Consider the following 13,263-nt stretch of genomic DNA (forward strand, 5'->3'; position numbering starts at 1 on the left):
CGGCAGGACCTGGTCAATGACCCGAAGAGAGCTGGGACCACAGTCTCAAAGAAAACCATTAGTAACACATTATGCCATCATGGATTAAAATCCTGCAGCGCACACAAGGTCCCCCTGCTCAAGCCAGCGCATGTCCAGGCCCGTCTGAAATTTGCCAATGACCATCTGGATGATCCAGAGGAGGAATGGGAGAAAGCCATGTGGTCTGATGAGACAAAAATAGAGCTTTTTGGTCTAAACTCCACTTGCCGTGTTTGGAGGAAGAAGAAGGATTAGTACAACCCCAAGAACACCATCCCAACAGTGAAGCATGGAGGTGGAAACATCATTCTTTGGGGATGCTTTTCTGCAAAGGGGACAGGACGACTGCACCGTGTTGAGGGGAGGATGGATGGGGCCATGTATCACGATCTTGGCCGACAACTTCCTTCCCTCAGTAAGAGCATTGAAGATGGGTCGTGGCTGGGTCTTCCAGCATGACAACGACCCAAAACACATAGTCATGGCAACTACGGAGTGGCTCCGTAAGAAGCACTTCAAGGTCCTGGAGTGGCCTAGCCAGTCTCCAGACCTAAACCCAATAAAAAAGCTTTGGAGGGAGCTAAAAGTCCGTATTGCCCAGCGACAGCCCCGAAAGGTCTGTATGGAGGAGTGGGGCAAAATCCCTGCTGCAGTGTGTGCAAACCTGGTCAAGAACTACAGGAAACATATTATTTCTGTAATTGCAAACAACGGTTTCTGTACCAAATATTAAGTTCTGCTTTTCTGATGTATCAAATACTTATGTCATGCAATAAAATGCAAATTAATTACTTAAAAATCATACAATGTGATTTTCTGGAATTTTTTTTTAGATTCCATCACTCACAGTTGATGTACCTATGATAAAAAATACAGACTTCTACATGGTTTGTAAGTGGGAAAACCTGCAAAATCGGCAGTGTATCAAATACTTGTTCTCCCCACTGTATGAAGTACACCAAAATGCTAATTCAAATAATCGTCAGTGATTTTTTTTATTAGGAAAATGTGTGATTGAAATACGGTGAACAACCTGAATTTTCTGGAATTGAAAATGATCCAACCCTGATTGACTGCATCACCTATTTAAAGCTCTTTAACAATAGTGTTAAGGTAAAATAAATCTCAGACTTCAGACTTCATTCATTTTGAATAGAACCTTTTCTATCCAGGAATCCAGGCTAAACATGATTCCAAACTAGATTTATTATATTCTAGAAATACTGTTATATCCAATGATAACCTTATTTTGGACACTTTTCTTGGTCGCTGTGTATTTAGGATATGTTGCTAGGAAAGTAGTTGTGTAACTTGGGCTTTGAACCACTACTTTTCATAACATAGTTGCACAGTAGATGGCAGCACTCACCAAGGGAACACGGCTGCTTGCTGTGGGACTAATATAAACGAGAAGCAGAATTTCTGTATTCATTGACTTATTTTAAAAGAACACCTCGTTTATTTCATTATTTCTTAGATTGGTAGGATAAAGATGGACCTACATTGATTTTCTTCTCACAAGCACCTTGTCTGTGAATGTCAAAGATAACAGCACCGCAGATCATGAAATCACTGTAGACAGACAGTAAGCTGTTGAAGGGCACTCTTATATAAAGTGCTCCTCCAGCTTTAACAGCCTATTTTCAGACAGGCAATATTAAATCAGTGTCTGCAGAACATTACAAAGATGGTAATAATGAATTGTACTGAATGTAGCCCTTTGTTATTCACTAAATTGCATTTTGGCTTTATTATACCAATACAACAAGTGTATATAGGTACATTTTCCTAAGCACCTCTGATGACATTACATTTGTAAAACCCTGCTTTAAATGACTGTTTTTGCAGGGGGGTGTGTGTATATATATGTACACTCACCTAAAGGATTATTAGGAACACCTGTTAAATTTCTCATTAATGCAATTATCTAATCAACCAATCAAATGGCAGTTGCTTCAATGCATTTAGGGGTGTGGTCCTGGTCAAGACAATCTCCTGAACTCCAAACTGAATGTCAGAATGGGAAAGAAAGGTGATTTAAGCAATTTTGAGTGTGGCATGGTTGTTGGTGCCAGATGTCTGAGTATTTCACAATCTGCTCAGTTACTGGGATTTTCACGGAAAAAGAGGCTACAATTTGCACAAGCTCACTAAAATTGGACAGTTGAAGACTGGAAGAATGTTGCCTGGTCTGATGAGTTTCGATTTCTGTTGAGACATTCAGATGGTAGAGTCAGAATTTGGCATAAACAGAATGAGAACATGGATCCATCATGCCTTGTTACAACTGTGCAGGCTGGTGGTGGTGGTGTAATGGTGTGGGGGATGTTTTCTTGGCACACTTTAGGCCCCTTAGTGCCAATTGGGCATTGTTTAAATGCCACGGCCTACCTGAGCATTGTTTCTGACCATGTCCATCCCTTTATGGATACATACCACCATGTACCCATCCTCTGATGGCTACTTCCAGCAGGATAATGCACCATGTCACAAAGCTCGAATAATTTCAAATTGGTTTCTTGAACATGACAATGAGTTCACTGTACTGAAATGGCCCCCACAGTCACCAGATCTCAACCCAATAGAGCATCTTTGGGATATGGTGGAACGGGAGCTTCGTGCCCTGGATGTACATCCCACAAATCTCCATCAACATGCAAGATGCTATCCTATCAATATGGGCCAACCTTTCTAAAGAATGCTTTCAGCACCTTGTTGAATCAATGCCACATAGAATTATGGCAGTTCTGAAGGCGAAAGGGGGGCAAACACAGTATTAGTATGGTGTTCCTAATAATCCTTTAGGTGAGTGTATGTATACAGTGGATTGAAAAGGTCTACAAACCCCTGTTAAAATGGCAGGTTCTTTTGATGTAAAAGAATGAGAAAAAGATAAATCATGTCAGAACTTTTTCCACCTTTTAATGTGACCTATAACGTGAACAATTCAATTGAAAAACAAACTGAAATCTTTGAGGAAAAAAAAATAATAACTCACAATTACCTGGTTGCATAAGTGTGCACACCCTTAACCCTTTGACACGTACAATCACACCAGTGTGATCAGGCTAGAGTGGTCCCTGAAGCGTACCTTGTACCTAGGTGTTCTAACCATTAGAACACCTAGGTACAAGTAACGTAACAATGGCTGGTCAGACCGCATTGTTATTTACTCACATTTAGCTCAAACAGTGTTTATAACTTTATTTCCTGATTGTAATTATTTCAAGACCACACTATGATATTACCCAGGTAGCAAGCATTCAAATCGGGACAAGAAGTGTTACTTACCTACCAACAGACAGCCAACACTAATACACAAAAACGAATGATATTAGCGACTACTATAGAGCATCTTAACATTTCCTCTAAGAGCTGACAACTGATCAAAACCATTTTAAAAACCTTCTAGAAGTTACGTTTCCCATTGTGGGCGCCACTATGCTTTTTATATAGTTTATTCATTTTCACTGCACTGAATTACAGGTCACGCTTTGTTAGCTAGCGGTTAGCTGATGTTTGCTAGCTAGCTACAGTTACACATCAACCAGCTTTTGCAGCTCTTTGAATTCGAGTCAATGAAGAAGCTTGCAATGCAATGTATGTAGTGTTCCTTAGCTCGCAAGGTGACTGTTCAAATTCTGGAACTCTGAGTGAGTACTGAACTCACGTGCCAAAAACTCACACTGGGGGGCTGTTAAGGAATATTTGAAACTCACGCATGATACTCTGTTGAAGCACCTTTTGATTTTATTACAGCACTTTTTGGGTAGGAGTCTATTAGCATAGCACATCTTGACGTGGCAATATTTGCCCACTCTTCTTTGGAAAAGCGCTCCAAATCTGTCAGATTGCGAGGACATCTCCTGTGCACAGCACTCTTCAGATCACCCCACAAATGTTCAATTGGATTCAGGTCTGGGCTCTGGCTGGGCCATTCCAAAACGTTAATCTTCTGGTGAAGCCATGCTTTTGTGGATTTGAATGTGTGCTTTGGGTCGTTGTCGTGTTGAAAGGTGAACCTCCTCTTCAGCTTTCTAACGGACACCTGAAGGTATTGTGCCAAAATTGCCTGGTATTTGGAACTGTTCATAATTCCCTCCCCCCTGACTAAGGCCCCAGTTCCAGTTGAAGAAAAACAGCCCCAAAGCATGATGCTGCCACCACCATGTTCCACTGTGGGTATGGTGTTCTTTGGGTGATGTGCAGTGTTGTTTTTGCGCCAAACATACCCTTTAAGAGTGTGCTCCTAATTTCAGCTTGTTACCTGTATAACAGAAATCTGTCTGATTGTGAGGGGATCAAATTCTTATTTCAGTCATTAAAATGTAAATCAATATATAACATTTTTGACACGCGTTTTTCTGGATTTTGTTGTTGTTATTCCCTCTCTCACTGTTCAAATAAATCTACCATTAAAATTATATAATGATCATTTCTTTGTCAGTGGGCAAACGTACAAAATCAACAGGGGATCAAATACTTTTTTCTCTCACTGTGTGTGTGTGTGTCTGTATATATATATACAGTATTTTTAGTATACACTACCATTCAAACTTTTGTGGTATTGTTTTTGAAAGAAAAGAAAAATGTATCCATTAAAATAACATCAAATTAATCAGAATTACAGTGTAGACATTGTTGTAATGGAGTTAATGAAACAACTCCGGGATGCTGGCCTACTAGGCAGACTTCTTCCTCTGTCCAGTGTCTGTGTTCTTTAGCCCATCTTAATCTTTTCGTTTTACTGGCCAGTCTGAGATATAACTTATTTTTTTACAACTCTGCCTAGAAGGCCAGCATCCCGAAGTCGCCACTTCACTGCACTATTTAATCAAACTGCCAGTTCAGGACCTGTGAGGCATCTATTTTCAAACTATACACTCTAATGTATTTGTCCTCTTGCTCGGTTGGGCACCAGGGCCTCCCACTTTTTCTATTCTGGTAAGAGCCAGTTTTTGCTGTTCTGTGAAGGAAGTAAAATATAACTTTGCACAAGATCTTCAGTTTCTTGACAATTTATTGCATGGAACAGCCTTAATTTTTCTGAACAAGACTAGACTGACAAGTTTTAGAAGAAAGTTCTGGTCATTTTGAGCCAGCAATTGAACCCACAAACGTTGATGCTAAAGATACTGAACTAGTCTAAAGGTCAGTTTTATTGTTTCTTTAATCAACAGTTTTCAGCAATGCTAACATAATTGCAAAAGGGTTTTCTAATGATCAATTAGCCTTTTAAAATGATCAACTTGGATTAGTAAACACAACGTGCCATTGGGACACACAAGTAATGGTTGTTGATGATGGGCCTCTGTGCACCTATGTAGATATTCCATTGAAAAGCTGTGTTTTCCAGCTACAGTAATGATTTATAATATTAAAAATGTCTATACAGTATTTCTGATTAAGTTGATGTTATATTAATGGAGATTATTATTAAGTGACCCAGAACCTTTTAACAGTAGTGTACGTGTGTGTGCGCTCTTGTCAGACCATGATACAAGCTCAAATGGTCCAGCTGCAATTACAGTCACATTTCCAAATGTGTCATAGACAAAGGAAAGATGTTGGAAGTGATGTCGGACAAGGAGATAAAAAGGGTTACCTGACTAAGAAGGAATAATTTGTGCATTGCTAATCCCCTTCACATCCTGCAAACTTCTCCCTTTGCCTGATCTTGACACGTTTTAAAGCACAGCCCTGGGGACATCACTTCCAACAGTACTGTCTCTGTGGGGACATCACTTCCAACAGTACTGTCTCTGTGGGGACATCACATCCAACAGTACTGTCTGTGGGGACATCACTTCCAACAGTATTGTCTCTGTGGGGACATCACTTCCAACAGTACTGTCTCTGTGGGGACAGTCACATCCAACAGTACTGTCTCTGTGGGGACATCACTTCCAACAGTACTGTCCCTGTGGGGACATCACTTCCAACTGTACTGTCTGTGGGGACATCACTTCCAACAGTACTGTCTGTGGGGACATCACTTCCAACAGTACTGTCTCTGTGTGAACGTCACACATTGTTTATGGATATACAAGTACTGTGCAAGTCTTTGGCACTTTGGAACGTCGAACTAAAGTTATTTCTTTGGAAAGTAAGTGTTTAGTCTTAAAAATAAAATGATATATATTATATTCATGTATATATATTATGTATATATTTTTTTTAATTAGAACACTTACTACCCAAATAAAAGGTCTTAGTCTGACTTTGAGGTGCCTAAGACTTTTGCACAGGACTGTGTACCTTAAACCCCTAAGAGAAAGCAATGCACAGACTCAGTGTCAGGGAGAAACTCAGCAACAGCTGATTGTCAGGCAAGAGAGAAACCCAGCGGATGTTCCAACACTTATCTACCCCATTGTACCGACTGCACCAATTTAGACTGTAACCTTTCCGCTGCTAAATAGGCTGTGACACTGTGTTCTTGTGGAGTGAGTGGGCTGGTGTCACTTAGTGTCTTTGTGAATGTACTGAGTGTCACCCTCCCTTGTACATGTACTGTCAGCAGTGTGACTCATCACCCCAAGGACATCGCAGCACCCATACTCCCACATGAGCAGGGTGGACAGAGCTGAAGCTGTGAAGGATAGCACACACACACACACACACAAACACTTGCATCTGTGTAAGAGGGATTAACCCCCGGGATTTTGACATTCATATCCCTTTTTCAGTTTGGTGTTAGCTATAGGCGATGACCTAAACACTTTACAAACGTGCAGCAGTTGTGACAGATGTACACATTGGGAGTCATCATAAAGAGTGCTCAGTGGGCTCTGTTGATCACAGTAATTCTGATGTCAAGACTAAGCAAATAGATCAGGTCTCAGAACCACAGAGAGCGGTCGCCACCGGTATGGCTGAAATAAAAAAAGGAAAAAAAGTAGCTATTCCTTCCCGATGACCTGGCTGGAGTCACCGAACCAGCTGTCAGGAAGAAGCAAGCTGGAAGTCACACCCACATTAAAATGCCATATGCCTTCACAGACTCCACAACGGGATGCATACACGGATGAGGGGGCTTGCGGAGAGGTGCTGCTTTAGAACGGACGGAAAGGATGGTGACTGAGAGGTTGTTCCAGAGGTCTTAGAGCCGTGTTTTATCAACCCTGCTTCTGGACACGCCCACCCACCCCTGCCCTGCCCGAACATACCTGATGTAGCTCATGAAGGACTTGATAATGAGCTGATCATATGCATCCGATGTGACAGAGCAGGGAGAGATCTAAAACATGCATGGCAGGGGGGCGCCCAGGAGCAGAGTGGAGAAACACTGTCGTATATGTTGAGAGGTGTGCTAAATTAGATCTCAGAATCCAGCCCACACCTTTGTTAGAAATGCTCTATATGTTAAATACAGCATGCAACAATGACAATGCAAATTAGATGAAAATTTTTTGAAGTGATTGAATGTGAGTGTATTCTGGGTGCTTGTCTCTAGGTTTTCTTGGTACAATTTGCAGTGTGACTGCAACCCCCCCTCCAAAAAAACCCTCCACCCCCGCAGTTATGGTCTGACAGGACAGACGTTAATAACTTTGATTCTCTCTGTGAGGAGAGAAGTGAGAGATAGCAAGAGTCCCAATGTTCCCGTGGGCGGATGAGAGACTGAGGACGCTCAGAATAGCCTAGTGAGAAAAGAATTCAATCTTCTGATTCACTCTGAACACATCTCGCTTTGCTCTAGCGGAGCTCCACTCCAGCCAGAGCCTGTGACGCTCATGACTCTCTATGTACAGACCAAATATGTCTCCGATTTCCTGTTGGAGTGGCTGGGAGAATCCTCTGGAAGATGGAAAATCCACTCCTCCCATTGGCTGTGGTGAGCATCACAGAGAGGAAGCATGGCCATGTATGTGCTCTTTTGTTCCATAACAGCCACTACAGTGAAAGTGAGGATCTGAGGTTGAGTACAGCGTGTACAAACACTCCGGATCTGAACTGTACTGCCTGTCTATGCCATACAAAGAACACCGCTAGACAAAACAACACAAAATAAGTATTGCAGGAGACTCAAACATTTTCTCTTGAATTTATCATTGATCACTGAGGTCAATGTTGAATTAATTAAATAATTTATGATTTGACTAATTAATTAATGGAAAACTGAATTTCAAACAAGTATGATTCCTCAGACACGTTTTTATTAAAAAGTCAAGCAAAAACTTCACATGCCATGTCAATCTGGATTGAATGTGTAATTCGATTCTTCCATAGTGCTCTTGTTTTTGTAGTGATCATGCATTTCTGTAGTGATCATGCATTTCTGGACACTGAATTGGGATATTTAAAAACATGAACATAATTATTTGTTATTATACACAACCCAAAACATGCTCTTGTTTTAGCAGAATGAGAAAAACCTGACACTATATAATACTTGTAACCATAGATATTGTCAAAATAAACATTACTGTGGCAATGTGTGCAGTAAACTAGGCATTTTAATTTTATTGAATCAAAGTCCACTTTTTTATTTTAAATGTAAATGCAGCTTATTGTGGGTAGTAAACTAATAATAAAAATTAAATTAACTAAATTCTTATTTGACCTCAACCTTGCTTCCTGCAGAATCTCAAATAATCGATTTGTTTTAATTAAGTAGATTTAGAATCGTGATTAGAATCGTGATCGCACCATACTATCAGCACGTCTAATCTACTCACCCAATCAAGAATGTAGTCAATTATATGTAATCAATAATCAATAAAAAATAGTAATGAATGATTTCTCTGATAAATGGATCACATAGCTCAAAGGAAAGCATCGTCAACTGTTCAATCCAAAGGTCCAGAGCTATAGCCTCCATGGACGTCGATCTGTCAGTCAAGTCTTTAGTCGGCAACCCGAGACGGTTCTGAGGATACACCTTACTGGTCGTGACTGTTCCATTAGCCTCTGCTCAGAATTCCGGAAACGAGTCTCAAGAAGGAGAAGGAGGCTGTTACATCCGCGTGATCATTCTGGGAACACCAATGGTCTCGCGGAGGAATCGGTAGGCACGGTATTCCCTCTTGTGCGTAGGAAAATGGGCGGGTTTGGGGAAAGCTCGGTCACGGTGCGTGGGTGGTGAGAGTGTAGTAAAGGGCTGCGGCGGCAGTATTTAGCACAGTCCTCAGCCAGTCGCTCAGTCAACCAACAGCTCAAGCACAGCTTTTCAGCACCACAGAATCGCGGACAGCTCCTCAATTACAGACAACATGGTTCTGATCTGGACACAGTTTGGAGTGAAAACCAAAAATGTGAAGTGCAAGGTCCGCGTTATGAACAGGAATGACAGCTCGGGCTCATCAGGAGTAAGTAGCAACATTTGTATTTTTCTGTATTTCTCCTAATTGCGGAAATGTAGTCTTTATAATTTAACAAATTCAAGTAGCCCAGTGTGAATGTGATGCTAATGTTATGTATAGCAACATTAATTATGCCATATATTAGTGTGAATAAAAAGTTGACAGTGAGTTTAAACGTAACTCAGAAATGAGAATACTCTGACATTAAGGCATGGTGATTTACATTTTTTGCAGTCTGTAGAAAGAGAGTAGGCTGTACGAGCAATGTGCACAACGCAAAACGGGTTAGCCGGTGGCTCACTTTGTGTCTTGTACCCCTAATTCCCATGCAGACAGTGTAGCCTAGATGAGCCTATCAGGGCGCAGCTAGTGCCTGCTGTGGGAGGTGCAGTCTGTCTCCAGCTGCAGATACACACGAGTTTCCCCTATACTCACGTTGTCTGCAATATAGTTGCATTATGGTCTAGAACACTGCAGTCAATACTGCAGACTATTTGCCATGGGCTCATTTTGACACACAACTCTTCACACACTGAATGCAATTTTACAGAGTTGACATCACAAATGCATTGTGGTAGTTTATTTAAAATCAAGTGTTGGCTTCCAGGTCTGCAACATTAGTTTAATGAGTTTGACCAGCTGGCCCAGTCGGCTGCCTGATCATCTCTGACTCAGCACTACCTTTCTGGGCTATTCTCTGTCTGACACCTGCTGGCAGCCGTGACGATGCTGGAGGCTTCGCATTACTATTAGACAGTTTAAATTCAACGCTGTATGGCAGTGAGGGAGCACTGTAAGAAAGGAAGAGCCCAGGGAATTAGTCCTCCTCCTGCCACCTCCTATCCAGATGGGGTACAGTTACTTTAGAACAGGGCAAAGTTAATCTATGGGTGGGTGCCATTGATTTTGGCATTTGTCCATTCATAAGGCTGCCAACATCTGTATAGAGATTTAACCTGTTCCTTCTCCAATCCTCTGTTTCACCAGGAGACCCAAAAAGACCAAGAGGTGCCTGTACTGCCCATCAAGCCTGTAGGGAAGGATTTCTACAAGGTGTTGGGTGTCGAGCCTGATTCAAACGAAGATGAGATCAAGAAGGCATACAGAAAGATGGCCCTGAAGTTTCATCCCGACAAGAATAGCGATGCAGATGCTGAGGAGAAGTTCAAGGAGATCGCTGAAGCTTATGAGATTCTGACCGACCCCAAGAAAAGGGTTATCTACGATCAGTTTGGAGAAGAAGGTGAGATCCTCTCTTCCCTTAGTCACCTGACCAGATGTAGCTGGGCCCTTTGTCTTTGTTAGCTGATTAGCAGTAGTGACTAGCTACAAAACCTCTACTGTTAGACAGTTGATGAGAAACAGCAGTGCATGTGCTGAGAATGGCTTCAACTCGCACACATTTCGGCATCACTTGGGGGCCAATCCGACACATGCAGTGTAGATAACCACAGGCTTATAAATTACCCAGAGACCAAGGAAGTGTTTTTCCTCAAACTTCAAAGTGCCACATGTAAATTTAAACTGCCCTTTAGAAGTGTTTAGATAAGATGCATGACTAATTTGTCTCGGTGTGGGAGAAGGGATGAAGATGGAGGCGACACCCACTCTGCCAAAGTGTACTGAAGTTGTGTATTTTCATTTGTGTCCCAGGCCTTAAGAACGGAGGTGGGGTGTCCATGGCAGGCAAGGAGAACAACCCCCATCACTACAGTTACCACGGCGATGCCCACGCCACCTTCTCCTCCTTCTTCCAGGGCTCGGACCACTTTGACATCTTTTTCGGTCCCGACGGTGAGGAGGAGCTATTCAACCCCTTCAGCCGCTTCACTTTCAGCCATGTCGGTGGCTACCACTGTAACTACGGACCCAATGGCGAGAAGCTTCGCCGCGGGCGTCGCCGTCTGCAGGGCGTGGCGGTCGTGCACGACCTCCTGGTGACCCTGGAAGAGGTGTTCCACGGCTGCACCAAGCACATGAAGATCACACGCAGCCGCCTGAACCCAGACGGCCGCAGCCTGCGCACGGAGGACAAGGTCCTGAACGTGGTGGTGAAGAAGGGCTGGAAGGAGGGCACCAAGATCACCTTCCCCAGGGAGGGCGACGAGACACCCAACAACATACCTGCCGACGTGGCCTTCGTCCTGAAGGACAAGAAACACCCCCACTACAAGAGGGACGGGTCCAACATCATCTACACGGCCAAGATCACCCTCAAAGAAGTACGTTTGTGTTTGTCGTGAAACTTGGGTGTGTGCATTTGGTTGAATAATGCAGCACAGCGAAGCCATATAATACACATAAACACATGTATCAGCTGGATTTACACAATGCACCTAGTCAGAGGCCACTTTCGTACTTAGGATAATTGCTCGATTTGGTGGCAATAGACAGAACACTTTGTCTTAAATACAGCCCTGTCAGCCAACCCCTCGGCCCGGCCCAGACCCCCGCTAACAGACGGTGCAGCATCAACCCGCCAACGCCTCTCCTCACTTACCTCATCCACTCCTGCAAAGAGCGGCGGCAGCAGCAGTAGCTAAATATAGCCTCCCTGTTGGCAGCCGCTCCACACCGCTTTCACTTCGCTCCCCACTGGCTCCCTCTGCCAGCCTTTTAGTTTCCCGTCCCTCTCTCCCTCTGCCTTGCAATCACTCACTCCTACGCCTCTTAGATAAAGTTAGCAGTCGCACACACTGCTGGCTCTTCAGAGCTCATCCTCGTCTTCGCACGGCCCCACTCGGTCACTCTGTCGAGTGCTGACGCCCACGCGCGCACTCAGAATAGAGATAAACGCTATGGCATTTGTAACACTTACCGTTGCATAACAGTGCCAGGCATTGTCTTTGGAATGAAAATGCTCCACATGAGTCTGTGATGTATCATAGAAAATTGCCCTGGTTAGGTAATAGGTTCTTCATTCATTCAGAAGAAAACGGACGACTAACCAACCCTTTCTTCTTCTGTTGTTAACCAGGCTCTATGTGGATGCACGGTCAATGTTCCCACCCTCGACAACAGGACAATGCCTCTGCCATGCAGTGACGTCATCAAGCCGGGAGCCATCCGGCGGCTAAGGGGAGAGGGGCTACCACACGCTAAGACCCCCTCTACACGCGGTGACCTGGTGGTTGAGTTCCAGGTGGTGTTCCCTGACAGGATCCCTCCCCAGTCCAAAGAGATCATCAAACACAGCCTTGCCGGGTGCTAATGCGCTAGCATCCCATCACGCTAACGCCCACAACAGATTGACACTGTGTAAGCCAACACATTCACAGCCTTACCTGGTGCTATAGGAATTCAGCACAGCTTCTCCCTGTGGTCGGTTTCCAGGGCGCAGAAGAGGGTCAGATGGAAAGTTGAAAAATGTTTCTACAATAGGCACAATTCATAGGCTTATTTACTTTCTAAGATGCCACAAGGAGAAAGGTTTACAATTAAACTGGGGAATGGACCCCCAGTGTGTCAAGGCATGTCTACTGATTAACTTTCCAGCCTTTCTCTTGAATGAGAAGGGTAGAGGTACTGTTACTGTGTATACTGCTTGCATATATCAGGAACTTGGTATGCCAATCAGGTCATTTGACTTAAAACAGAAACCTCTGGTAGTTGATAGTCACGTGACTAAATGAAACTACCACTAATGTGGTTGTATGGTCTTTATATGACTGCGGTTTTACATTGATTTATTACAATAACAAATATGTACTTGTGTACAAGAGTGTACTTCTGTACAAACATAGTTATAACTTTGTCTCTAAAAGAGATTCCTCTGTCAAATGTTCAACTGAATCATTTGAAATGTTTGTATATATTTGTGCTTTAACATACCGGATGTTAATGTATTATTCTGAATTGACAAATGGACAAAAATAAAAGCATGTTAAAGAAATAAAAATACCTGAATCTTAACTCACTAGGTTGGTTTGTAATTTTC

The 13,263-nt window shown here is 43.0% G+C and overlaps 1 protein-coding gene across 1 annotated transcript; it reads left to right on the plus strand.

Moving 5' to 3' along the window:
• Positions 1-9,129: 9,129 nt before the first annotated feature.
• Positions 9,130-13,238, plus strand: zgc:122979 (J domain-containing protein). Its single transcript, XM_010864455.4, has 4 exons — positions 9,130-9,332; positions 10,314-10,569; positions 10,980-11,548; positions 12,304-13,238. Exons 1-4 carry the CDS (start codon positions 9,237-9,239, stop codon positions 12,535-12,537), a joined length of 1,155 nt encoding a protein of 384 aa, XP_010862757.1. The 5' UTR covers positions 9,130-9,236; the 3' UTR covers positions 12,538-13,238.
• Positions 13,239-13,263: the final 25 nt, after the last annotated feature.

This window comes from Esox lucius, chromosome 14 (genome assembly GCF_011004845.1).
Source record: "Esox lucius isolate fEsoLuc1 chromosome 14, fEsoLuc1.pri, whole genome shotgun sequence".
Lineage (NCBI taxonomy): Eukaryota > Metazoa > Chordata > Actinopteri > Esociformes > Esocidae > Esox > Esox lucius.